General features: G+C 39.9%; 1 protein-coding gene across 1 annotated transcript in view; it reads left to right on the top strand.

Annotated features, from left to right (window-relative positions):
• The window catches only part of ALDH1A1 (aldehyde dehydrogenase 1 family member A1), a 43,647-nt gene that overhangs the window by 7,685 nt on the left and 11,172 nt on the right, over positions 1–24,790 (top strand). Inside the window, exons 2-8 of the mRNA XM_009938873.2 lie at positions 9,215–9,319; positions 13,474–13,614; positions 16,829–16,958; positions 18,013–18,074; positions 20,085–20,213; positions 22,484–22,597; positions 24,242–24,344. Of these exons, the coding sequence (XP_009937175.2) occupies positions 9,215–9,319; positions 13,474–13,614; positions 16,829–16,958; positions 18,013–18,074; positions 20,085–20,213; positions 22,484–22,597; positions 24,242–24,344 (784 nt within the window). The remainder of the gene's footprint in view (positions 1–9,214; positions 9,320–13,473; positions 13,615–16,828; positions 16,959–18,012; positions 18,075–20,084; positions 20,214–22,483; positions 22,598–24,241; positions 24,345–24,790) is intronic.

Raw genomic sequence — 24,790 nt, 5'->3', positions numbered from 1 at the left:
AAAGATGATGGAGAGTGGCTCAGCAATGACATCCGCCAGCTCCCTCAGCACTCGTGGGTGCATTCCATCGGGGCCCATGGATTTGTGGACATCCAGATCACTTAAGCAATCCCTCACACAATCCTCCTCGACCAAGGGAAAGTCGTCCTCTTTGTAGGCTTCTTCTCTTACCCGTTCCAGTGTTTCGCAACCCTCATTGTAAAGAATTTCTTCCTTATATCTAACCTAAACCTACCCTGTTTTAGTTCAAAACCATTACCCCTCGTCCTGTCACTGCTGTCTCTACTGAAGAGATTGTCCCCATCTTTCCTATAGGCTCCCTTTAAGTACTGAAAGGCTGCAATCAGGTCTCCCCGCAGCCTTCTCTTCTCCAGGCTGAACAAGCCCAACTCTCTCAGCCTGTCCTCACAGGAGAGGTGCTCCAGCCCTCGGATCATTTTTGTAGCCCTCCTTTGGACCCGCTCCAACAGTTCCATGTCCTTGTTGTGCTGAGGGCTCCAGAGCTGAACACAGTACTCCAAGTGAGGTCTCACCAGAGCAGAGTAGAGGGGCAGAATCACCTCTCTCGACCTGCTGGCCACGCTCTTCTTGATGCAGCCCAGGACACAGTTGGCCCTCTGGGCTTCCAGCACACATTGATGGCTCATATCTAGCCTTTCGTCTATCAGTACCCCCAAGTACCTCTCAGCAGGGTTGCTCTCGATCCTTTCATCCCCCAGCCTGTATTGATACCTGTATTGATTGATACCTGTATTGATACCGGGGATTATCCCGACCCACATGTAGGACCTTGCACTTGGCCTTGTGGAACCTCATGAGGTTCGCACAGGCCCACCTCTCTAGCTTGTCCAGGTCCCTCTGGATGGCATCCTGTCCTTCTGGCATATCAACCGTACCACTCAGCTTGTTGTCATCTGCAAACTTGCTGAGGGTACACTCGATGTCGCTGTCTACGTCATTGATAAATATATTGAACAGCACCGGTCCCAGTACGGACGCCTGAGGGACTCCACTCGTCACTGGTCTCCATCCGGACATTGAGCCGTTGACCACTACCCTTTGGCTGCAACCATCCAACCAATTCCTTATCCACTGAGCGATCCACCCATCAAATCCATGGCTCTCCAATTTTGAGAGAAGGATGTTGTGGGGGACCGTGTCAAAGGCTTTACAAAAATCCAGATAGATGATGTCCATTGGTTTTCCCTTGTCCACTCTTATTGTTACACCATCATAGAAAGCCACTAGGTTGGTGAGACAGGACTTGCCCTTGGAGAAGCCATGCTGACTGTCTCGAATCACCTCCCTGGCCTCCATGTGCCTTAGCATATCTTCTAGAAGAATCTGTTCCATGATCTTCCCAGGCACAGAGGTGAGGCTGACAGGTCGGTAGTTCCCAGGGTCTTCCTTTCTACCCTTTTTGAAAAGAGGCACAATGTTTCCCTTTTTCCAGTCACTGGGGACTTCCCCTGACTGCCATGACTTTTCATATATCATGGAGAGTGGCTTGGCAACTACATCAGCCAGTTCCCTCAGGACTCTGGGATACATCTCATCGGGTCCCATGGACTTCTGTATGTTTAGGTTCCTCAGGAGGTCCCGAACCTGGTCTTCATTTACAGCTGGAGGGATTTTACCCTCCTGGTCTCCTTCATGCCATCCATCAACTTGGGAGGGGTGAGGAGAGAGGTTGCCAGTGAAGACTGAGGCAACAAAGTTGTTGAGTACCTCAGCTTTCTCCTCATCTGCTGTTACCAGTTTGCCGGTCTTGCTCATGAGCGGGGGTACGCTTTCTTTGACCTTCTTTTTCTGGCTGACATACCTGTAGAAGCCCTTCTTGTTATTTTTTGCATACCTTGCCAAGTTCAGCTCTAGCTGTGCCTTGGCCTTCCTGATCCCATCCCTACACAACCTGGCAGCTTCCCTATACTCTTCCCAGGAAGCCAGTCACTGCTTGCACTGCCTGTGCAGTTCCTTCTTCTTCCTTAGTTTGACCAGCATCTCTTGCCTCAGCCATGCCAGTCTCTTCCCTTCTCTGCCCGACTTCTTACACTTGGGGACTGAGAACTCTTGCACTCTCTGGAATACATCCTTAAAGACCTGCCAGCTCTGTTCTCTTCCCCTGTTCCTGAGGACTGTTTCCCAGTGACTCCTTCTGACTATCTCCTTGAAGAGCTCGAAATTTGCCCTCCTAAAATTTAGGGTCCTGACTATGCTCTTCGTTTTTCCCATTTCCCTCAGCAGTGTTAGTTCCACCAGCACGTGGTCACTGCAGCCCAGGCTACCTCCGATCTTGACATCCCCAACGAGCTCACTCGCACTGGTGACCACCAGGTCTAGTATCGCATCCCCTCGGGTAGGGGTGCTTATTACCTGGCTTAAGAAGTTGTCCTCAATGCATTCTAGGAACCTGCTGGATTGCCTACAGCTTGCCGTGTTGCTTTTCCAGCAGATGTTGGGGTAGTTGAAGTCCCCCAGTAGGACGAGAGCCTGCGAGTGCGAAACCTCCTGGAGTTGGAGGAAGAACGCTTCGTCTATCAGCTCCTCTTGATCTGGCGGCCTGTAGTAGACACCAACCACTAGGTTCCCTTTGTTGCCTCTCTCTCCGATTCTTACCCATAAGCTTTCGACCTGCTCGTGGCTATTCTTCAGGGACAGCTCTTCACTCTGTAGTGTTTTCTTGATGTAAAGGGCAACACCCCCGCCCCTCCTTCCTTGCCTGTCCCTTCTGAACAGCCTGTAGCCATCAAGACCTACATTCCAGTCGTGGGATTCATCCCACCAAGTTTCCGTGATGGTAATCGGATCATAGCTTTCCAGCAAGACAATTGCTTCCGACTCCTCCTGTTTGTTTCCCATGCTGCATGCGTTCGTATAGAGGCATTTCATCTGAGCTGTCAGCCTCGTTACCTTCATAGCAGAGCACCCCTTTTTTCCCTTGAGGTGTTTCATGGGTATTTTCTTGTTGGCACCAGATACCTCAAGCACCTCCAGCTCCCTTCCGCAAGACTTCCACATTGCTGCAGTGTCCCTCGCATGCTGCTGGGCAATGGGTTGAGGGCTCCTACTAGCCCCCCATCCTTCTAACCATTGTGTATCATCCCCTAGCCTGTCACTGGCAAGCCTGATAGATTCCCTTTCCCCCTTCACCTCTAGTTTAAAGCCCTATCAATGAGCCCCGCCAGCTCCTGGGCAAAGATTCTCTTCCTCCTTTGAGAAAGCTGGTTCCCATTTGATGCCAGCAAGCTTGGTGCTGTGTATGTCATCCCATGGTCAAAGAAACCAAAGTTGTGGCGGTGACACCAGTCACGGAGCCGTGTGTTTATAGACTGAGTCTGCCTATGTCGCTCAATGTCTCTGCCCACCACTGGAAGGAGCGATGAAAAGATAACCTGTGCTCCAGATTCCTTTACTAATCGTCCTAGGGCTTTGAATTCTTTTTAATTACCCTTGGGCTACTTACTGCAACTTCGTCCGCACCCATGTGGAAGAACAGCAGAGGATAATAGTCTGAGGGTCGGACCAGTCTAGGAAGTTTCCTAGCAATGTCCTTGACCCGTGCTCCCGGGAGACAACAGACTTCCCTGAGAGGAGGGTCTACCCGCCATATCAGACCCTCTGTTCCCCTCAGCTGGGAGTCTCCTACAACTATGACTCGTCTCTTCCTCCTTGTGGAGCTGGTAGTAATGCGAGAGGGAGGTCCTTCTGATCTTTGTGCCTCCTCCGAAGTGGATGGGTCAACCCCTGCACCATCCACCGTCTTGTCTTCCACATCTAGAGCCTCATGTCTATTATGCAGAGGAACCTATGGAGATGTGGTGGGCAAGGAAAGGGTTCGCCTCCTGCCCTGATTGCGGACCTGCTTCCACTCACTGTTTTCCTTTGCGTCGCTTCCTTCAGCCTGATGGGGGTAGGTTACTAGTGCCCTTTGGTCCCAGGCCTTTTTTACAGGTTGTTCCTGGGTACACTCCTGGGTTGTCAGGGCACGGCTCCACCGGTCGATCTCCTGTTCAGCCTCCCTGATGCTCCGTAGCCTATCTACCTCTTCTCTTAGCTCTGCCACCAGGCAGAGTAGATAGTCCGCCTGGTTGCACCTTATGCAGATATTCCCTTTGCTGTTGTCCGTTTCCAGCGCTAGCTGGTGGCACACGCTGCAGCCAGAGATCTGGAGAGCTGCATGCTTTCTAGGGACCTCAGTCTGGGTTGCGGCTTCCTTTCTGACCAGCAGAGAAGAAGCAGCCTTCTGATGGCAGGGTGCCATGGCTGGGCTTCCTTCCTGCAGATGAGTTTCCTGAGCTTGCCTCGGGAGCTGGGGGAGGGCCTCCACCTTCCCTGCACGCCCTGCCTGCGTGAACTGCTGTGCAAACTGCCGCGCCACGCCCTTCTGATGCGCCACACCCTGTTTGCCCACACTGTTCGCCACGCTCCTGGTCGCTCGCGCTCCCTGGGGTTTGCTCTTGTACTCAGGAGGGTCACATCTTCATCACCACTGACTCTGCCCCCGCTGAGTCAGAGCTGCCCACTCGTTAGCAGCTGACTCCTGCCTGCTCTGAGGGGGAGGGGGATAGGAAACAAGAATCAGATAGTTTCTGCTAGTTGGTCTCACATGTAAGCTCCAATGACTAAACGTGGGGCAAGATGCTATGACACTAAAGGGAGGTAGAGTTTCAGCACAAAATACCCGGTACAGTAAGTCAGACCCTGCCATGGTCTTGATAATGAGGATGACCAAGATCTCACATGCCTGCCAGCAACATAGCAGCACTGGGAGAGAGTGAAAAGGGAGGGCACCAGTCCATCAGCAGCAGGAAGGTGCACTCAGCCACTAGGAGGGTGGCTTAGGGTGACAATCCCATTTCAGTACTGACCCAAATCCAGAAATTGCAGATAGTTAGACAGAGAATGACATGTCCACTTTAAATGAGAAAGTACACAACACTTGGTAGCAATATAGCCTCCTCTTTTCAACATCTGTGACATGATTCAGACCTTTCCAATTAGGTTTTCCTTTCTGTTTCAAGGCTAGCCTACACAATCAGAAATAAAAATTTAACTCACTTTGACAATTTCACCAGCAGTGCCTCAGAGATGGCAGGTTCCAGGGAAACACAGATCTTGTGCACCTATGGGTAAGGCCCAGGTTTGATCTGACATCTGTGAACAGAGATAAGCACCTCAAATTTCACCCAGAGGTCCTTAGCCTTCTCTATGCTTGTAATCTAACTTTTCACAGCTGTGTAATATCATATAACTTGTCAGTAATTACAACCAAAGCAGAGCATATTTTTAGTAGATTGTTTTATTCTCTATCACTTAGCAATTACTGAATCAATTTATTTTGTATCAACTTTAATATGACAGAAGAGAAAATTCAGAAATATTATAGTCATTTTAATAATGGTATAAAGTACATCTTTTAAAAGACAACATTTACCTTCTTAGAACAGTGTGTATGGTGCCATATTTTCCCTACACAATAGAAAAATACTGATTTTTCAGGAACAATTCAGTGGTTTGGTTGCTTGTTTCCTTGTTTGTTTTAGAGGAAAATCAGACAAATTCATACGGATTTCATCAACAGTCTTGTTAATATTCGGTAACCAAAAAGCTAGAGAGACACAGGACAGCTCCCTCCTGAAACCCTCTTTGAACACAGTTTTAAGGGATATGTAGTGGAACTGACATTCATATGCCACAGCTTGAAAGAGAAGGAAGGTGCCATACCAAATAGACAACAAAATAAATAGTAAAAGCAAAGGAGACATGGTGAGAAATACATACTGTCTTTGGAGAAAGTGTTCTTCTATGACAATGATGTCATTTAGACTTTGTAAGGATTTCAAATGAATTATTCCTTCAGCTGTAACAGTACTTCTGACAACTACTTATTCCCATCTAAAAGGGCCTAAGTTTTAACTTCTGGGGTTATTGCATCACAAAAGGTTACAAATCATGAAAGTTCAATATAGGAAACAATAATGACCATCTTGCTTTATTTAGGTCTTGTTCTGAGTGCACCAGCAGTGTTGAAATCAAGAGTTGATGGTATTTCTTCCAGCCATGCAGCATAAATTCAGCACACAACTTACTTTCAGCCACTACAAAAATTCAGTCTCTGAGTAACGACATAGTTCCTAACATTTCTTGTATTAACTTTGGGTATCAATTTCATTGCTGCTCGGTAAGCTGTTATGATTAATTTTGATACAGGCCAGCTTCTGTGCATCTGTTGTACTTCTGTGCTTCTTAACATCTAGCTATAAGTTTAGCACTTCAGAAAAAGATTGAAGTAGAAAGATATTGAATAAAAAGACAGGATACTCTAGCAAGATTGAGGAAATCACAATTTTAACTTATTTTCTTGGTTTCAATGTTAGACTTTTTCCAGTCCTTATCAGGTGAAAGTCAGGAGAAAACAGTTAAATGAGCAATGCATGCTGGCCTGGTTTTCCTGATATATGGATGTTCCACACGAAGGCAACAGGCTAGTAAAAAGGGTTAGACAATTTCTGGGAGGACAGAAAATCAAGAGTAGTGGTGCTGAGGGAAATCGGTATAGAACCATATCGTAGAATCTTAGGTTGGAAAAGACCTCTAAGATCATCAAGTCCAACCATCACGGTCAGATACCAGATGTCAAAGACATCACAGAGATCCTCAGAGTTGGAATGAAGGATGAAAAACTATCAAAATGGACACAAGTAATACTAATTTGTTGTAAAATCCCTTGCAGTTCAAACAATAATAGTCAGACATTGGTGGTAATAGTCAGAATAACAGGAATATGTTTTCATTTTATGCCTAAAGGCTGAATGGAGGCAGGGAAGTGTCACCCATGTCAGGGTGACACAAGATTTGATAGTTGTGATCATTAAATTGGAGGTAATAATGGTACTAAGAGAAATTACTGAGTAAATAAAGAATAAGCTCAAGGATCACCTTAAACAGAAGACGGTCATACTGATTATAAAGCAAGACAGCAAAAATGGTTACCCAAGGATCGTCTCATCAAAGTCTTAAGTCATACAAGGCAAGTAGCTTCACCCTTCCAGAGCAGGAATTGCAGCATGTGCTGAAGACTAAAACCAGAAAGATTTAAATTTCTGGTGTTTTTCAGAGAAACTTTCAGATAGAGAGGGGAGACAAAAGAGCCCCCCACACCCACACATGCTGGTCAGCTGTAATCCTGCCAAGCTGTGAGTGCATGTACACTGTCAATGCCCACATTTGCTCTTTGTTTGTATGATTATATTCACATGCTGAGTGCAGGATTATGCTAATATGGCACAACCCACCAGGCATTCATAGTTTAACCCCTTGGAAATAACAGCATTGTGATAAGAAAATGTTCAGATTGAGAACCTGCAAATAGTCTTTCCGAAGGAGGAGTAGGAACTAGCTTTGAAAATTATGATCAGAAATGCCAATGTTTCCCACTCATTTTCTTCTAGGACCTATTGAGTTTCATAGGGTTAAATGTGTAGATGAGGACTACAGTCATCTTCTGCCCATAGGCCACCCTTGAAATTTCCTTCACTGTCAGATCTTGGACATTTTAATTTGGCCAGTGTAAACATTCTAGTTTGTGCTGGTTCAATCTGGAAGGCTAGTCCTTTCCTTGCAAAATTAGGGCAGGTGGAAAAACAGCAATTAAAGAAATAGGTGTTTGTGATTTCATCAGTAAAGTAATTCCACTTTTTTTCAAGGCAACAGTTATATATGAGAGAGGGCTCATCTCCCAGTATGTGCTGCTAAGTGTGTTTTTTAAGAAAGCATCAGGGCCACGAAGATGATCAGAGGGCTGGAGTACCTCTCCTACAAGGACAGGCTGAGGGAGTTGGGGCTGTTCAGCCTGGGGAAGAGAAGGCTCCGGGGTGACCTCATAGCAGCATTCCAGTACCTGAAGGGGGCCTGCAGGAAGGATGGAGAGGATTTTTTCACAAGGGTGTGTAGTGATAGGTCAAGGGGGAATGGCTGTAAACTAAAAGAGGACAGATTCAGATTAGATATTAGGAAGAAATTCTTCGCCATGAGGGTGGTGAAACACTGGAACAGGTTGCCCAGAGAAGCTGTGTCTGCCCCCTCCCTGGAAGTGTTCAAGGCCAGGTTGGATGGGGCTCTGAGCAACCTGGTCTAGTGGAAGATATCCCTGCTCATGGCAGGGGGGTTGGAACTAGATGATCTTTAAGGTCCCTGCCAACCCAAACCATTCTATGATTTTATGATTCTATGATTCTGTGATTCTATGATTCTATGAAATGTACCAACTACCAACAGCAAGGACAGTCTAAGCTTTCTCTAGGCTTGCTAACAGTGTACTTCTGGTGAATACATCAGTAATTTCCTCTTGAATCTTGATTCCTATCTTTATCTAATGGATTAAATTCTGCTTTTTCTGTAGAAGGTAAAGAGCATTATGTTTCTGGTTTTAAATCTTGATTAAGATCACATTCAGGAAAGACCAATCCACAAAGCCAAAGGATTTTGGTGAAAAATAAAAGAGCTCCTCCCTAATCTCTAATTATTTTTCTCCTATAACATGAAAAGAGAGTATATTTTCTTGCTTTTCACTCAACGGGTTATTTCCTTGATTCATTCAACTGACTGTGGTGGGGTTATTTAGTTTTGCCTTTCAATTCAGAAAAATGCATAATCTTTTATTTCGGGGGGGGATTTTCTTTTTTGGCAGGAGACAGTGAAGAGAATTCAAAACAAAGCTAAATAAAATAGTGTCCTTTAAGATACTACGTGTTCTACATACACTAAACCCAAGGACTGGGTTTACTGCTGCTGGGACATGTAACAAAAAGAGCCTCCTCATTATTAATCCTGTGATTCTGTGAAACTCCAGTAGTTTTAGGCAGGTTATTTAGGGCTGTACCTCCCTTGTACACCACAGTCTTCAGTTTGAGAGAGGAAGGACCCCTTTGTAACAGTACCTTTTCATGATATGAAATAAAGTGAAAATGTCACATAGAGAGAGAAAGTTTGCCTCTCCAAAGGAAGTTAATTTTAAAAAGCCATTCCTGGTTAAATGCATAAGTGACTACTCGTCCCTTCAGAACAGTGTAGAAACCGCTATTCCATCTTTAATCCAGGTACCTATCAATCAGGCAGCTCTGGGCTATGAAAGATAGATTTATTCACTAAAACAGATAACAGACATCTTTATATATATGTTACTAACATTGTTACACTAAATCTTCCTCTGCAGATATTTATAAACAATGAGTGGCATGACTCGGTCAGTGGTAAAAAATTTGAAGTATTTAACCCTGCAAATGAAGAGAAAATCTGTGAGGTGGAAGAAGGCGACAAGGTAGGGTTTTCTTTCTTGCTCTTAACCCTAGCTTTAAATTCAGTTCTGCATCTTAAAAGCAGTCAGGAAAATGTCCATCTCTTTTGATGTAAAGCATCACCCCAGAGATGTACCTGCTTCATCCTGAATACCTTCTTCTACAAACATAATTCTTAGCTTTTCTACTAAGCCTTAATATTGTTTGTAAACAGACACTGAAATACTGCTTTACTCTTAGGACCTTGCTTATATGAAGAAAGTCCTGAATAAATACTCTTTGTTATTTTGTTGATAATATTGATTACTTTTGTTATCTTTGATCAGTGTCATCTAATAATTTAACTGTCTTATTTTTTTTTCCTGGCTTTTCCTTACATAGTGATATAATCTGTTCATCACACATTTATATAAGGCTTTTCATTATAGATAACATTAAGTAGACAAAGACTGGTATTTCCCCAAACAGACTCTGCAAAGATGATCAATACCATCAGCATTTTCAGTTGTGAATATGTTTTCTCAGTACCGCCCCCTTGAAAATTTCGGTTTTGTGAAAAATATATCGGAACATAGTCCTAAAAAAGACTCTGAAGCTGAAGGTAACTTATTGAATAGACACCAATTCCATCAAAACTGGTTTGCTTACAGCATGTTCACTACATGAATTTAAGAAGACTAAAAAGATTGTTGACACCTATAAACAATCATTTATATTCTGTACTTACGAGGTTTCTTAGTGAAAAAAAACAGATAGACGCCATGTAATCAAAGTTATGATGAAAACCTAAACCCTCAAATGAGCAGCTCTGTATTTTCATCATATCATGCATTTTTCTGCTGAAAATGGTTTTCCCAGTGCTACCATGTAGTTTAAATGTAAGTTGTCAAATAGGGGGGTTAATTTTTCGAACAGAACGGACAATGTTTCTTAAACAGTTTTAAAACCGACAACAAAAGAAGTCATTTTTATAAACTCTGAGAAAGTAAGTATGAGAAGCGAACACTCTATTTCCACTTCACAGGTACACAAAAAGTGATGACTGTGACTGAAAATAAAATTGGTTTTATAATTAGTGAAAACATTAATTAAAGTCAAATTTTTGCATACAAAAGAGAAAATTTTCTCACATTTCTCACAAAATGACATCCGAAATTCATTTTAGTCAAGAAATATGCCTATCTAGAATGAGGGGTATTACAAGTGTGTTTTAAACTTGGCTGCCAAATATCCATTAAACACCTTCTCACCCATGAGAAGTACTATAAAACATATAAACCGTTTATCTGTATTATAAATTCAACAAATATTTACTGCCAATATAATAAGCACAATCTCTTTCAGAATATTTTAATTTATCACACAAAGATTCACTCTGAAATTACATGCTCTTTTGAGAAATGCATAGAAACCCAGTTCATTCAACATCATATGTACATTGAATCCTAGTTACTCTGTTCTGTATTTTCATCAAGAATCTTCTGATAATCGTTGGCTCAAATGCTGTCTGTCTAGCACATGAGTAATAGTGACCACACATTACTAAGAAGATCATAGTGAAGACATATTTTAAACTTTTTGTTAGACAAAGATGGTTGAGAAAGTCTGCATGAATCTGGCTTTTGATAATTTCATATATCTAATCATGAGTTCTTCAAACAGCTTGTTCTTGCTTTTCTTTAGTCCCAGTTACCTGTATGTAGTGCTCAGAGTCACTGAGACTATTTCAGGCTCTTATTGTCCTCGGCCAAAGAATTCCATGAGCTTGCTGTTAACTTCTGAATTGTGTCCCACTGGAACCATACTTGCTGTTGATGTAAAATGTTACTTCTTTTACCTCATCTCTGTTCAGTGTTTAAAAACCAAATTACATTGCAAATCAGGTTGGCCTGATATCTGATCATCCTCAGATTAAATTACTCATGATTTACAACAGTTCACTTACCGTTCAGAATTTTTGTAGCTTTCGTTCCTTACAAACAATCTAACAACGCGTTAAATAAAGAGGCAATACTTTTCAACACACAAGTTATTTCTCTCCAATAATTTTGCAAGCTAATGTGTAATGACAAATGCTATTAACTCAATTGTCAAGTGAAATGTACAAAACTAGTAAATTACACAGTCATTGTGAACCTAATATCCTAGACCCTAATCTTTAGATAATGAGCCAAGAGATTTTAGGAATTTAATTTGTGTGTACAATAGAGTTGACAAAGGGCTGTACACTGCCTTGCAGTGCTATTTAAAAAAAAACAAGTGGAGATTAGGAAGCACAGACACTTCTGTGAGTGGGAACTGTTTTCCTTTCAGTTTGATGGCTCTTTCAAGCTACATTCACTAATCCTAAAGGCCCTTAGTAAAAATAAAGCAGCTCAACAAATGGTCAGTGGGATGTGAAGTAAATGTATTTATGTAAAAAGTCTACATTAGCTCTGAAAGCAGCTATCAGTCTTTATACTCAAGGTGCAGATTTATGTACCTAAATTAAATTTCACGTGGTTAAAGAACACCTCTTCTTTTTTTTTTTTTAATTTTCATTCACAGCCCTATATTAGCTTTATAAAGATTTTCCTGGTTTTAATTATTTCTGTACTTGGAGTAGAAAGAACACATGACACTGTATTTAGTTTTAATGTACATAATTCACTCAAGTATGGCTTAAGGTTTCCTGTTGTTCTTTTCCAGTAAAGGCCAAGACATACAACCTAAGTCATATTGCAAAACTGTAGAATATTTATGATAGAAAAAAGATGAGAAAAAAATAGAATTAATTAAATATTTATTGAATGCAGTTTTCTGGAGATAAATGATGAGGTATTTGATGACTTTCTGACAGATTCTGAAGAAAATTCTTTCTAATCTGGTAGATTTCAGCTACCTGATATAGGTGACTGGTCAAAATTACCCTACAATAATGACTGTGCTATCTGTAGAGATGTTTCCTATCTCTTTTGCAAACTTCCTGGAAAAAACTTTGGGAAGTTCTATGGGCTTCCTGCCTAGCAGGTCTGTGCTGGACTTTCCAAGCCACTTACCCACCCTACTCCCAGCTTTTAAAAATTAGTTGTTACCTACCAACATTAGTTAAAGATTCAAGATCTGGTTCACTTTTAGAACAATTGACTTTGGTGTTGGCATAATCAACTTTGCTAACTTGGTTAACTTTGCTAGTGATTTCCCCAGAGGGTATTCTAGCAACCAGCAGCACAATAAAAGTCTGAAAGAAATTCTTTAAACAATACATTCAAATTGCTCAGGGAAATGTGGCATGTATAAATTCATCCTTTTTTTCTTGAATTTCTTTTTTTTTATTTCTAACATAAACCTCTTTTTTGTCATTGTTTTCCCGGGAAAATTTTTACAAAAATTGAGAAAGATAGAAGAATTCTGAGTGCTAAAAGCCTTTTCTCAAGAGATCTGTAATCGGATTTTTAATATCCAGGAGCACCCTTGCACAGAGGAAAGCTTTATATAATTGATTGTAGATTCTCCTGCTACAGCAAAAGCCAAATGATAAATAATAAATTATGCTATTAAAATGAACTGAGAAATTAACTTGCTTAATGCAAAGACAATGCTTAGACTTCAGAATATTTAGGTTTAGCATTTTAAACCTGGTCAATTAGTCAATTGTTAAAATTATTTTAAAAAAGAATGTTCCTTAAAACTTTCAAAAATGAATGCATTGATATGTCTTACTCAATAATAAATTTGTATAAAATATGCTAAGGAATAGATTTTTCTAACCTGGTCATCATCACACCACCAAATACTTTTAGATAATGTTCAGCATTTAAACAATTAACTTACAGATTCGTGCATTTATTTATAAACAAAAGAGATTAAGTTGCATTAGCAGTGTAGCTGGTGGGTGTATCCCCAGTTACAGACAGTAGAAGGCAGAGAGTCTGAAAACCTCAGTTTCAAAAGCAGAGTTTCTTAGTATGTTTTTTTTATTTTAGAAGCTTTGAGAACTCATCAGTTTCTCATACAACTTCACATTGCTGAAATGATAGCAGAAATGTTTGAAAGAAAATAACCCATGTATCTAAAATCACTATACTAATTCTGATTAGATTGTTATCTTGCAAAACATCTTGCACATTTAACTACTGACAAGACTGATGACAGAATCAATTCTTGATAGTAAAATTTTCTCTGTCTTTTTCCATAGGCAGATGTAGACAAGGCTGTTAAAGCAGCTAGAAAAGCTTTTGAGCTTGGATCACCCTGGCGTACAATGGATGCTTCAGAGCGAGGAAGGCTCTTGAATAAACTAGCTGACTTAGTTGAAAGAGATCGGCTGATTTTAGCTGTGAGTATAACATGTGAACAAAAAGACTGGGAAAAAAAGCTTATGTCCTGATATTTAAAGAAAGGTATAAGCAAGCATAACATGCTAAATCTTTGGAAAGTCAGTCTGTCTCAATATTTGTTTTTCATCTGTATTGCAAATGGACCTCAATGAACCGGCTTGCGCTTTAGTCTGCTAACACCCCATGTCTGCAAAGAAGTTGAGTATTTGATTAGCTTTAAGATGATACTTAAGCCACCTACAATGGATGCAATTTCAATTGTTAATTCTTAAGGACACACTAACATAGATCACAGGCTTAATACTTCTATAAACCTAGGCCTGAACTGAGGCCTAAACTCAAAGCCTGGCTCAGCACTTACAAATTCTACAAGTCAGACTGAATTTCATGGCTACATATTTTGGTATTACTGTTCCTTCATTCGCTTCAGCTTGCAACTGGCAGTGAGAGAATAATCTTAACCACAACCAAAAGCAGCAACTAATTACTTATTATTAGTAAGAAAGTAGGGAGTAGGGAATGATGTCCTGTCTTTACCATCTTCTGTTCTGTAACAGCAGACATATAGAGCTTATAACATAAGCTGTAGTACGTCCACCTACCAATTGTGCACCAAGGCAAGAAAGAATACTTAAAATGGAAATGCATTACCAATTAGAGAAAGTATAGTACCTTCCCCTCTCGTTTTAAACTGCATACATGATGCTGCCATGAAGATGGTCTCTTTGCTATTTCAAGCAATTTCTGGAACTAACATTTAGGCAGGATAATTGTTTTCAGTATCCTGAAGATGAATCCTGTTTTCTGCCAACTGTGTCAAAAATTTAAGAGAGCAGGAGGAGCTTCAAACAATCAAGATCATCCCTCACACTGATCTAGTCACAATTTGAAGTATTTAGCCATTAGTTACAAACCGCACCACTGATAAGCTCATAAAATTTACACCTTCAAAATACGTGAAACCTGCAAAGAGTCCATTGCCCACTCTACTGCCCTTACAGCAATAGTGTAAGAACACACTTGCATGTGTCCCAAATGTGTTTTTAGAAGAAAAATGAAAATGCAAAGGACTGAGGTTATTTCTTTGAACTCCAAAGTCTGCAGCTGTCAGATCTACACTTTTCCTCAACCAAGTTTTCTCTAAATAAATCTTGTCACCTTGATAAGAGCTGATAATCACCTGTGTCCTGGGTTCACCTGGGATAAATTTTCACAACAAGCTGGTTCAGCTGACCCAAACAGCCAATCAAATGGGATACCGGTATTATTGATTGTTGTTTTCTTCTTCTTTGCCATTCTGTTAAAGTGTTGTTTAGCAGGGCTCTAGAAGGTAGGTGGGATCCAAGAGATCTGATTGCTGTTTAAGCACCATTTCCTCCTTGCTCAGGATCGGTGCATCCCCCTGAGCAAGAAAGCTAGCAAAAGAGACAGGAGACCCTCATGGATGAGCAGGGAGCTTCTAGTGGAGCTCAGGTGAAAGAGAAAGGTCTATGAAATGTGGAAAGCAGGACAGGCCATTTGGGAGGAGTAGAGGAAGGCTGTCAATGCAGGCATACAATGAGGAAGGCTCAGGTCCACCTGGAGTTAAATCTGGCAAGGGATGTCAAGGACAACAAGAAAAGCTTCTTCAAGTACATCAGCAGCAAATGGAAGACTAGGGAAAATGTGGGGCTGTTGCTGAGGTGGGTGCCCTGGTGACAGATGATAAGATGCCTCTCCTGAAGATCCAGAGGCTCATCAGCCCTACTGGTAAGCTGCCGTAAGAAATCAAAGCAGAGTACTGAAACAGACACTGAGATATTTTTTTCTTAGTTTTCAGTCTGTTGTGATGTTCAAAGCTACAGATTTCAGAAGTTTGAGGCCAGGGAAGAATTTTCTCCCATGTCGAGACAGAACAACAATGCTGGAGATATTGCTGGAATGACAAAGACAGATCTCATTTAATCAGTTCCTTGTTGCTGAAAGCCATCAAGCATTGCTGGCTTCTGCATTTGTTCTGTTCTCTTCCAATTGTATCGACAAGGTGTCCAGGTAACTAGAACTGCAGACTTCACACAGGAATATTTGGTGAAACATTGTACTTGCAGGATTAGTCTGTAGACAGTCTGAAATGGTAGCGAACCTTGGACATATAAAATAGTAAGTCTAGAAAAGAAAATAGTATTTCAAAGATCTGATTAGATCTTGAAACTACAGTTTGGAGTTTTCCTACTAAGCATCCAAACAGGATTGTCCCCAGTGTCTCTGTGCTAGAAAACTTTAGAAAAACACTCTAGCCATGTCAAGAAGATGTTGATACAACTTGAGAACTGCACATGGTCTTTAACTAGATTTACCAAAAATTAGGGGTGTTATACCGGCATAAACCCAAACAACATTACCCAGTTTTGACTGGAAATCAACCCTATTAAGTGCTAGTGTCTCTGTGGGATCATTAAAACACTGCGCATGGAACAGAACTGGTCAACTGAAAAGTCATAGGTGTTGGATAAATATTTGCTTATTACTGATTATTATTCTCAAGGTTGATATATGCCTAGTGGGGAGATTGATGGTGTGGAGAGTTTAGCCTGGCTTCCAATAAGACTGGTTTGTTCACTCAGTAGTTAGCCAATAAAAGAGAGTCTCTTCTGCATAAATATCTATTTTTCATAGTGAATTTTCCTCAGTTAAGAGTTCTTGATGGCTCATATCTTTCCTTTGGACATCAAACACTCAAGGTATATTTGAGATATTTTATTCCATACTTTGAGTCTTATTGCTCATAGAAGTTGCTAATAATGCATTCATTAAGCACGTAGAAAGATGTTCCTTATTAAATACAAGCACAGGATCCTAAGTTAATGTGACGGTTATTTCCAGGAAAGTACTGCCTACCTTGGGTGTCAGTGCAAATAAGCTGAGAGAGGCCACTCATTTTATTTGTCAGTTATTTGCGTAGAATTTTAGCTGATCAGTTCATCTACACTTACAGACTATTTAATATAAACTGGAATAGTCTAACTGATTAAAATGAAAGAAATGTTATTGTTTTTTTTCGGAACATGCCACTATTACAAATGTGCCATGATCATGTTATCTGCATAGCTCACTGTGAATAAACTAAAAGCTGAAAACCTCTGGACTGAACAATCAAAAGCTAAATGATAAAGTACTAGCATGAGAACCATTATCAATATTTGATATTAAACTTGTGATTGCTGTTGTCTGCAGACATTGGAAACCATTGATGGCGGGAAACTCTTTTCCACTGCCTACCTAATGGATTTAGGTGCCGGTATCAAAACGTTACGCTACTGTGCAGGCTGGGCTGATAAAAACCATGGCCGTACTGTTCCAATGGGTGAGTAGTTTTGAGATAATAAAAGTACAGAACTGAAGCCAATGTGATCTGTAAAAACTACCTTTTTTCTAAAAGTCCTGCAATACAAAAAATATCTCAAATGGAAAATATTTCAGATAGTTATTACTATAGGTTCTAGAAAATATATAATGGTCCTTGCTTTAAACATTTAGTGCAGTTGTTCACAATTATTTCTTGTTCTATACACCACTAATAAGTGCTGTTTATTGATCAAAAGATTTTAGACTCTGTACATCTAAGAAGTCCAGAAGGTTACTTTTGCATAGCAATATATAATTTATGTAATGATACATTAATGAAAAACAAGTATTGGCTGAAAAGCTAAGATTAGCACAAACGGCAATATTTGTTTTGGTTATTGGATAATATATTAGGCAGAGTACTAAAAGATAGGAATGAGGAAACATTCCTTTATTTTGCTGGCATTTCATTCTCTTCCCTCTCCCCTTAAACAGCTCTATGAAAACATTGTTTCTAGCTGCCTTCTCTCAGGACAAAGAATGGTAATAAAGAAGGAATTATGAAAAACCAGAGTGATAAATGCTTCCAACTTTTTTACATCAAGTAGATCTCTATACTAGGCTTAATGTAGCACAAGTTTATTTGAATCAAAGAGAGTTTTATACTTAATGGATTTGATTTAAGCTAAGATCTAATATTAAAAAATGCCTGATACGTACCTAGGATTGCAAGCTGCATTTATAAGAGCACTTTCCCAAACAAAGGGTGATAAAATTAAAAAAAAAAATGAAGAATGCTCAGTGGTGTGCTGTGCATACCATATTGAGAAGCAGGGTTATCACTGCAAAAAGTCAGTCAGACTGGCAGCGTCAAACCTTGGACCTATGAAGAAAGTAGATATTGAATCCAGATGTACTTTGTGGTTGATTTTTTGCATAGTTAAGATTTTGAAAATAACATTTGTAAGTAAAATTATATCCAGCTAAGTTTGGTATCCAACTTTAATTTTCTGATTTAACTTTTTCTCATAAATGTTTTGTCTAAATGTCTAATTTATTTCTTCTTCCCCTAGATGGAAACTTTTTTACATTCACCAGACATGAGCCTATTGGTGTGTGTGGCCAAATTATTCCTGTAAGTTGAAGCCATTTATGTAAAACAAAAATGTTTATTACAAATGGAAATGCTTTCGAAATCCTGTCTATGAAAGTGCATTTGTGAAACTTTACCAATCAGAAACTTTCAGGCCCTGAAAGTAGAGACTAGTCTGAGTACTCATCAAATTCTGCCACATGAAGTTTCTGATGAATCTGTCTAGTCCAGCCTTGCCTCTCCCCTCCCTGTATTTGGAGGAAAAATGAATCTTGAAAGATTGACTGATGGATTTGTATGAAAGACAGAATAGTGTTTTGTTGGAACTGAAAGAATTAGAAAGAAACAAGTAGAAGAGGGTATTATTTACAGCCTGTAAACTCTTCAGGACCTGGAATATCTGTTCTGCTCTGTACAGCATCCAGACAGCTTGACTTTTGTTTATGACTATGACTTATTTACCACATTGCTGGTATAATTAATAACACAAATAATGTGTCAAATAAGCACAGTGATACTGAGCTATAAGTTCCCAAGCTCCTGTTCAGGGCGTCTAAATTCCCAGTTTTGAAGTCACTAATTTTAACTTAAGATTCAAAAGGCCTGTCTCAGTCTGAACATCCAACACACGAAGGAACTCCACCTTTAAACTTATTTGTGAGGTATACACAGCTTCGATGAATGGGTTGCTATGAAAATGATTGTATGCACTAGACGCTCCTAATCCACCCACCTCTTTACACATGGTAGGTGAGGGCAGTCTGACCTGACCTGCTCAACAGCTTACCAGATTCTGAATAGTCAGCTTGTCTGTCAGGTTTGCGCAGACATGCGAGTCCCACGCATATTCCTGATGTCCTTCTTTTGAACTTGCAGATTTGCTGTCCCTTTAGATCACCACATTGATTTACAGAACATCACTGGAATATGGATCCAGCCTCTAGAAGAACTTGGGAATCTGGTGATTTAGAGTCCCTTGTAGGTCAGACACTAGATATTTCAAGTAAAGCACACAGAGTCAAGATACGCTAAGGAACTTGACACACTAGATGTGACCACTTCTAGTAAAATTGCATCCTGGAAGTAGAAGCAGTTAGTACAAACACTGGCTTCTTTATAAAATGTTCAATGACTTCTCATATATCTTCATTTTATCTCCATTGACAAGTGAATCCACCAAGTTGGAAGTTTTTACGTAAACCAGAAACTTTGAGACCTACATGAACACTGCAAAACACTTTTGTTAGCTTAACACGTCCATTTGCCTTCCGCTCACACAGTTACACTTTAATGACGAAGATCCAGAAAATCCTGTAATTCCTTACTTGGTGTTACTTGTGCTCCTGTTATTTTTGGGGAGTGGGGTGAGACTGAAGTGAGATAAGGAGAGAGATAAAGAACAGTTGGTGTGCACTCCTCCAGTCCTTTCTGGCATAATAGATAACTGTTAAGTGCCTTTCTTCCCACTTTCATCAAGGCAAGGGACACTGTATTTTTCGTGCTGAGGCTCATGGGCTTAATGCTTCCAAAACTATTAGAAATGGTCTCAAAGAGGCAACCCTTATTTCCCCAGTGACCTTGTCCCTCATGTTTTTGAATATGGTGTCCAAAGGAGTCAGCTGCTCTGCAGTCTCACTGGACTGACCGTAATAGAGACCTGCCAGTGAAATCTGCAGAGAAGAGGGCAGGGGCCGTGTTATTCATTATTACCTTGTCTCCCTTAAAAAAACTGAATTTATGATGGATGTGATCATTTAAGATAACAAAACTCCCAATTTCACCACTAATTCAGCAACTTTATGTAAGACTTTGTTAGAGGAGTACACTTATTATCTCTTGAGCTTTAACTAAAACCTCGGATACCCTGGACTGACATACAATAAAATCACTGGTCTTTGTATAATGTTGCCTGCTATTTGTTTTGTCATACTGAAAAGAGTTTTGCTGAGAGTCCAGCCACCCATCTGACAATTTGCACTATTGTCGTAGAAAAAGAAAAGTCATTTTGATGCTGTATTAGATATAGGATACACCTTCACTTCTGTCTTTCAGTGGAATTTTCCATTAGTCATGTTCATCTGGAAGATTGCCCCTGCCCTTTGTTGTGGAAACACTGTGGTTGTCAAACCAGCAGAACAAACTCCGTTGTCTGCCCTTTACATGGGATCCTTAATTAAAGAGGTAAGTCAGCAACAGGACAGTTTTTTGCTCTTCTCAGAAATGTAAGGGTATACTGCAGCTGAAGTGCCACAAAGTTAATATAAGCCAGGCTGTCCTCTGCAAGTACTTCTCGTTGCATGTCTAGCCTTGTACTAAGGAACTTACCTTACTGTAAACCAATGAAGCAAATCCAGGACAAAAGCTTTCGTATCTTTCAGCCCAGTCCACACACACACACAAAAATGCTGAATAAAAATTCAGTAAATTGCATTCCTTGGCAAATGTATTTGTGTTACAAAAGCACAGTACCTTTCAAAGTCAAAAACAAACAAGGAGCCAACAGTAGAGAACTTCATGTTAGTTGGTAATTACTTTATTAACATAGTCATCACAGAAAAAGACCTATTTGTACAGCTAAATATTATTTTTCAATTAAACAAGCTTTTCATCCACCTAGGTTTATTATTAACAGGGTTCTGTAAAATTGAAATGGTGACCGCTGCCAAACTTTTGAACTCTCTTCACACTGAAACTGGGAGAATACACTTTGTGCCCTTGAACACAAGGACTGTGGTGGTTTCTACAGTGTCTCCAAAGTTACATTGACTATTGTGCCCAGCCCAGTAAACACCCAAAGAACGGTTAAATAGTTTGGCTATCTTGCTTCCCAATAAAATAAACAAATGTAATCTACCGTGTTTGAACAGTTGACACAGATGTCAATAATCATCAGTGCAGTAACCTTGCAGAGTGTTAATGGAAATGACTAGGCAGATTTTATTATTCTGCTTGAAAACAATGACTCAGCAGATCATATTGACTGGTTATGTGTTAATATTTCACAGAAACTAAATGACTACCAGGAAGAAGTTAAGTCCTGATGTTATTGAATCATATAATAAATGCTATTAGATAATATAGGAGGAGAATTGCTTAAAAAAAAATACCAAAGATACTGTCTCTTAATTTTTAACAATAAGCATCTGAAAGTCTATTTCTCTGAAAAATCAACTTTACAGGGAAAGTAACTCAGTTCTGCTCCAAGTCCTACAGAAATATCTGTTCTGATATTCTGATTTTCTCTGAAAGGAGAGCTCAGAAGTGGGAATGTGATCAGTGGTCCTTTGTGTATGCACACTTACAATGGTTACAGAATGGTAATGACTGGTATAACACTGGAGTATTTTTAGTAAAAGGCGAGATGATTCTCATTTTACGCATTCATTCAGTGTTCAACTGGATGAGAAGCTTAAGTATACAATTGTTACATGTCTTTGGCGTATTATCAGGTAGATATTGTGGAGCTTTAGAAAAAGACAAATATTTAGCTTACCAAGTCCTTCAAGATTTATTCACCCAAATCTAGTGGAGTTTTAATTTACACCCAGTTTACTCAAGTAAAGTTGGAGACCAAATCCCTGATAGTGATCACAACCTCAGTGATAGTTTCGGTAGCTGCTTTAGACTTCTTGTGAAACTGTCTCAAGATGCAATTTAGCTTTCTACTTCTCAAGTGTCCACATTAAAAAAAAAATACATAGTCACTTTCAGTAGGTAATACTCCTTATCCTTTTTAATAGTCCTCTCAAGGCTCCTTTGCAGATATGTAGAGAATAGCTTCTAATACAGATATGGAAATTAAATGCTGAAAGTAAGACACTGTGAACTAGTCCGATAAAAAATGTTCTTCTTACTTTTCTCTACAAATCAAGTATGAAACACAATGTTAAGCAAATGGAAGGAACCTCACTATCCCACCAGTTCCAGGCTGAATATTGATCTGGAATATTAAATGAGCATAAAAAGCATTGATGGACTGTATGTGAGCATGAACCTGTAGAGAACTGAAGTTGCTCAGACGAAAGTATTTGACTGGTGTCCATAATGCAGGACGTGAGTTTCAGGAGCTGTAACTCACCAGCTGAAATTCACAGTTTTCCAAATGAAAACGGAATGCTTGCAAGTAATTCCAATGTCCTGTTTAATGCTAAAAAAGAGTAATTTAAGTGATAATATAATAGATATACCTTTACGGTTTTTTGATTCTGGGCTTATTCCCCTTCATAAGTGCTGTTGAGATCCCATAGTTTCTTCATAGTCTAAAAGACAGATGAGGGAAAGAGGGCATAAATCATGGGAGAATGAACACATTTGGGGCTCTAGGGCTGAAAATAACTGTATTACTGAGAAGAGGTTTCTGGAGAATTGAAAAGGGAAGTAAGACTGTATGAGACATGTTTTTTTAGTCATTATCCTTCCCCAAATTTACAGTGTTCTCTCCTCCAATTCAGGCAGGATTTCCACCTGGAGTTGTGAATATTGTGCCAGGCTTTGGACCCACCGCTGGAGCAGCGATTTCTCACCACATGGATGTAGATAAAGTAGCTTTCACAGGCTCTACAGAGGTACTATAATCAATGCAGGAAAAAAAGGAGAAGGAACTATGCCCCCCTGATTCCTAGTAATGATTTAATGTCTAACTTGCTCTATGTAACTATTTTAACTTTTTTCTTTCTTTTGACTTCTAGTTTGTTAAACCAAGTCTGTCTAATGATTTGTTGGTTATTATTAACTTTAAACATATTTAAAAAATGTTTGTATTGCAGAAAAGCCCTTCAAACAAAGGCACTCCAGAAGACACAGTAGGTTCTAGTATGCCAAGAGTATTATAAGTCTTTCCTTTTAAAAAGAAAACATTTTCATATCTTTAGTTTGCTTCATTTTTTAAGAGTAATTATTTTTAAAAATGCAAAAAAGTGAAAAGGACTGTGCTCCATTCTCCTTAATTTTAGTAACAACAAGATGGTAGGAAGGTACTTCAGAAATCTCATTCATGGTTACATGTTTACTCTTAGAAACCTTTAACTCTAAAGCAGTAGGAAAAAAAAAAACACCCAGAAACCTGACATCTGAGAAATATCCCACAGATGTTCCCAGTGGACGGTAACAACAACAATTCCCAGCACCCAGTGTCCCTCCAAACGCAGGTGGACCAGAGGGTGTGTTTGTAGACTTTGGTGACAGTCCTTTTCTTCCGACACTGTAATTTAGCAGTGAGTAATGAAGTCAGGAAGGCTGGCAGAGAAAGGAAGCTATTTGATGGTTGCTACACATGAACAGTTATAGACCAAAGTCAGAAGGGCTACAAGCACATTTTCCCTTCACAGTTTTTCCAGGGAGATTCATATTAAGTAGTTCCTTTAATTATGCAATCAATGGAAAGAAGCAGGATAGGGGTTCTACCTCACATTGTCCATTTTCTCTTCTTCTTCCTTCTAAGGGAGAAACTGGGGTAAGGACAAGTTGGCCACACAGGCAGTGTAGATACCTACTTTTTCTCTCATACACATTGTGCATCAAAGGGCTTGCCTATGTATAAAACAAAGGAATTTCAACCTAATGGCAGTAACTGGCAAAGCAGAAATCAGTGCCTATTTTAGATTACAGATACAAGCATGTACAGTGGGGGTAACCAAGAAAGCACCAGACATCTTTTGTGGAGACTGAAGACACAAACTCTGGCGGAGTGTTAGCCAAAGACCTTTATTATTTACAAAGTTCCCCTTATATACTACTTGCTGTTGTTCACGCGCTATCAGAAGCATTCCGATACGGTACTGCCTTAGTTGCATGCGGCTTTGTTCATAACTTGATTGGTGAATTCTACTGTTCATGCGTCCTGCACGAGCTGGCTGACTTCCTTTTTGGGGTCGATGGATTTCCCCTTAGTTGTTTACCTTCTCCATCAGGGGCACAGATCCAGATCATCAAGGTGAAATTCACTGAGGCCGTGCTCCACAATCTTTGACAGTTAACATGAGTGTGTCCAGAGGCAAACTCTTCTAGAAAGCATTCCTGGGTTGTATACTGCAAGTCACTTACACCCTGACACTTCTTTTCAAAATTTTTTTGTATTTATTCTTCATTTCTACAGTTACTAGGATAGTAGATGACTGTGAACTTATTTTCACTTTTGAGGAACTCAGAGAAGTGTTATTGAGGTCATAATAAACTTTTTGAGATGAAACTCTCTTCTCCCTACCGTTTAGGTTGGCAAACAGATTAAAGAAGCAGCGGGGAAGAGCAATCTCAAGAGAGTTACACTGGAACTTGGAGGAAAAAGTCCTAATATCATATTTGCAGACGCAGATTGTTAGTAGCATTTTTGTTACATATACCTACTACTTTTGCAAGTCCTGAGTTCTTCTTCTTTTCTTTGTCAGTAAATGATTTATACCTGTTTAATGAAGGGGTAGTTTTTAATGTTTTCCAGTCATGCCATAGTTTTGACTTAGGTTGCCACCAAAAGTTGGTGGCTCCTGAATGTATATAAATGTCTGACAGCCTGTCCAACCTTTACTGTAATTAAGGATCATCCTATCGCATCAAGAATGCAGAACCAAAAGAAGCTATATGGAACTTTACAGGTTTATTAATTTTCTGGCTGAATACTCCTCTTGATACTGTTAAAAGGGCAAATAATGTTGAATCTACATTTCACATAGAACAGCTGAATGTGTTTGTCTAGATGTACTATGCTACTCTTGATAAGACTAGCTTTGGATATAACTAAATGGATTAATATATGTGTTTTAAAG

Source organism: Opisthocomus hoazin, chromosome Z, assembly GCF_030867145.1.
Source record: "Opisthocomus hoazin isolate bOpiHoa1 chromosome Z, bOpiHoa1.hap1, whole genome shotgun sequence".
In the NCBI taxonomy this organism is placed as follows: domain Eukaryota; kingdom Metazoa; phylum Chordata; class Aves; order Opisthocomiformes; family Opisthocomidae; genus Opisthocomus; species Opisthocomus hoazin.
Note: the sequence above shows the minus strand (reverse complement) of the source record. Positions and strands in the feature narration are given on the sequence as shown.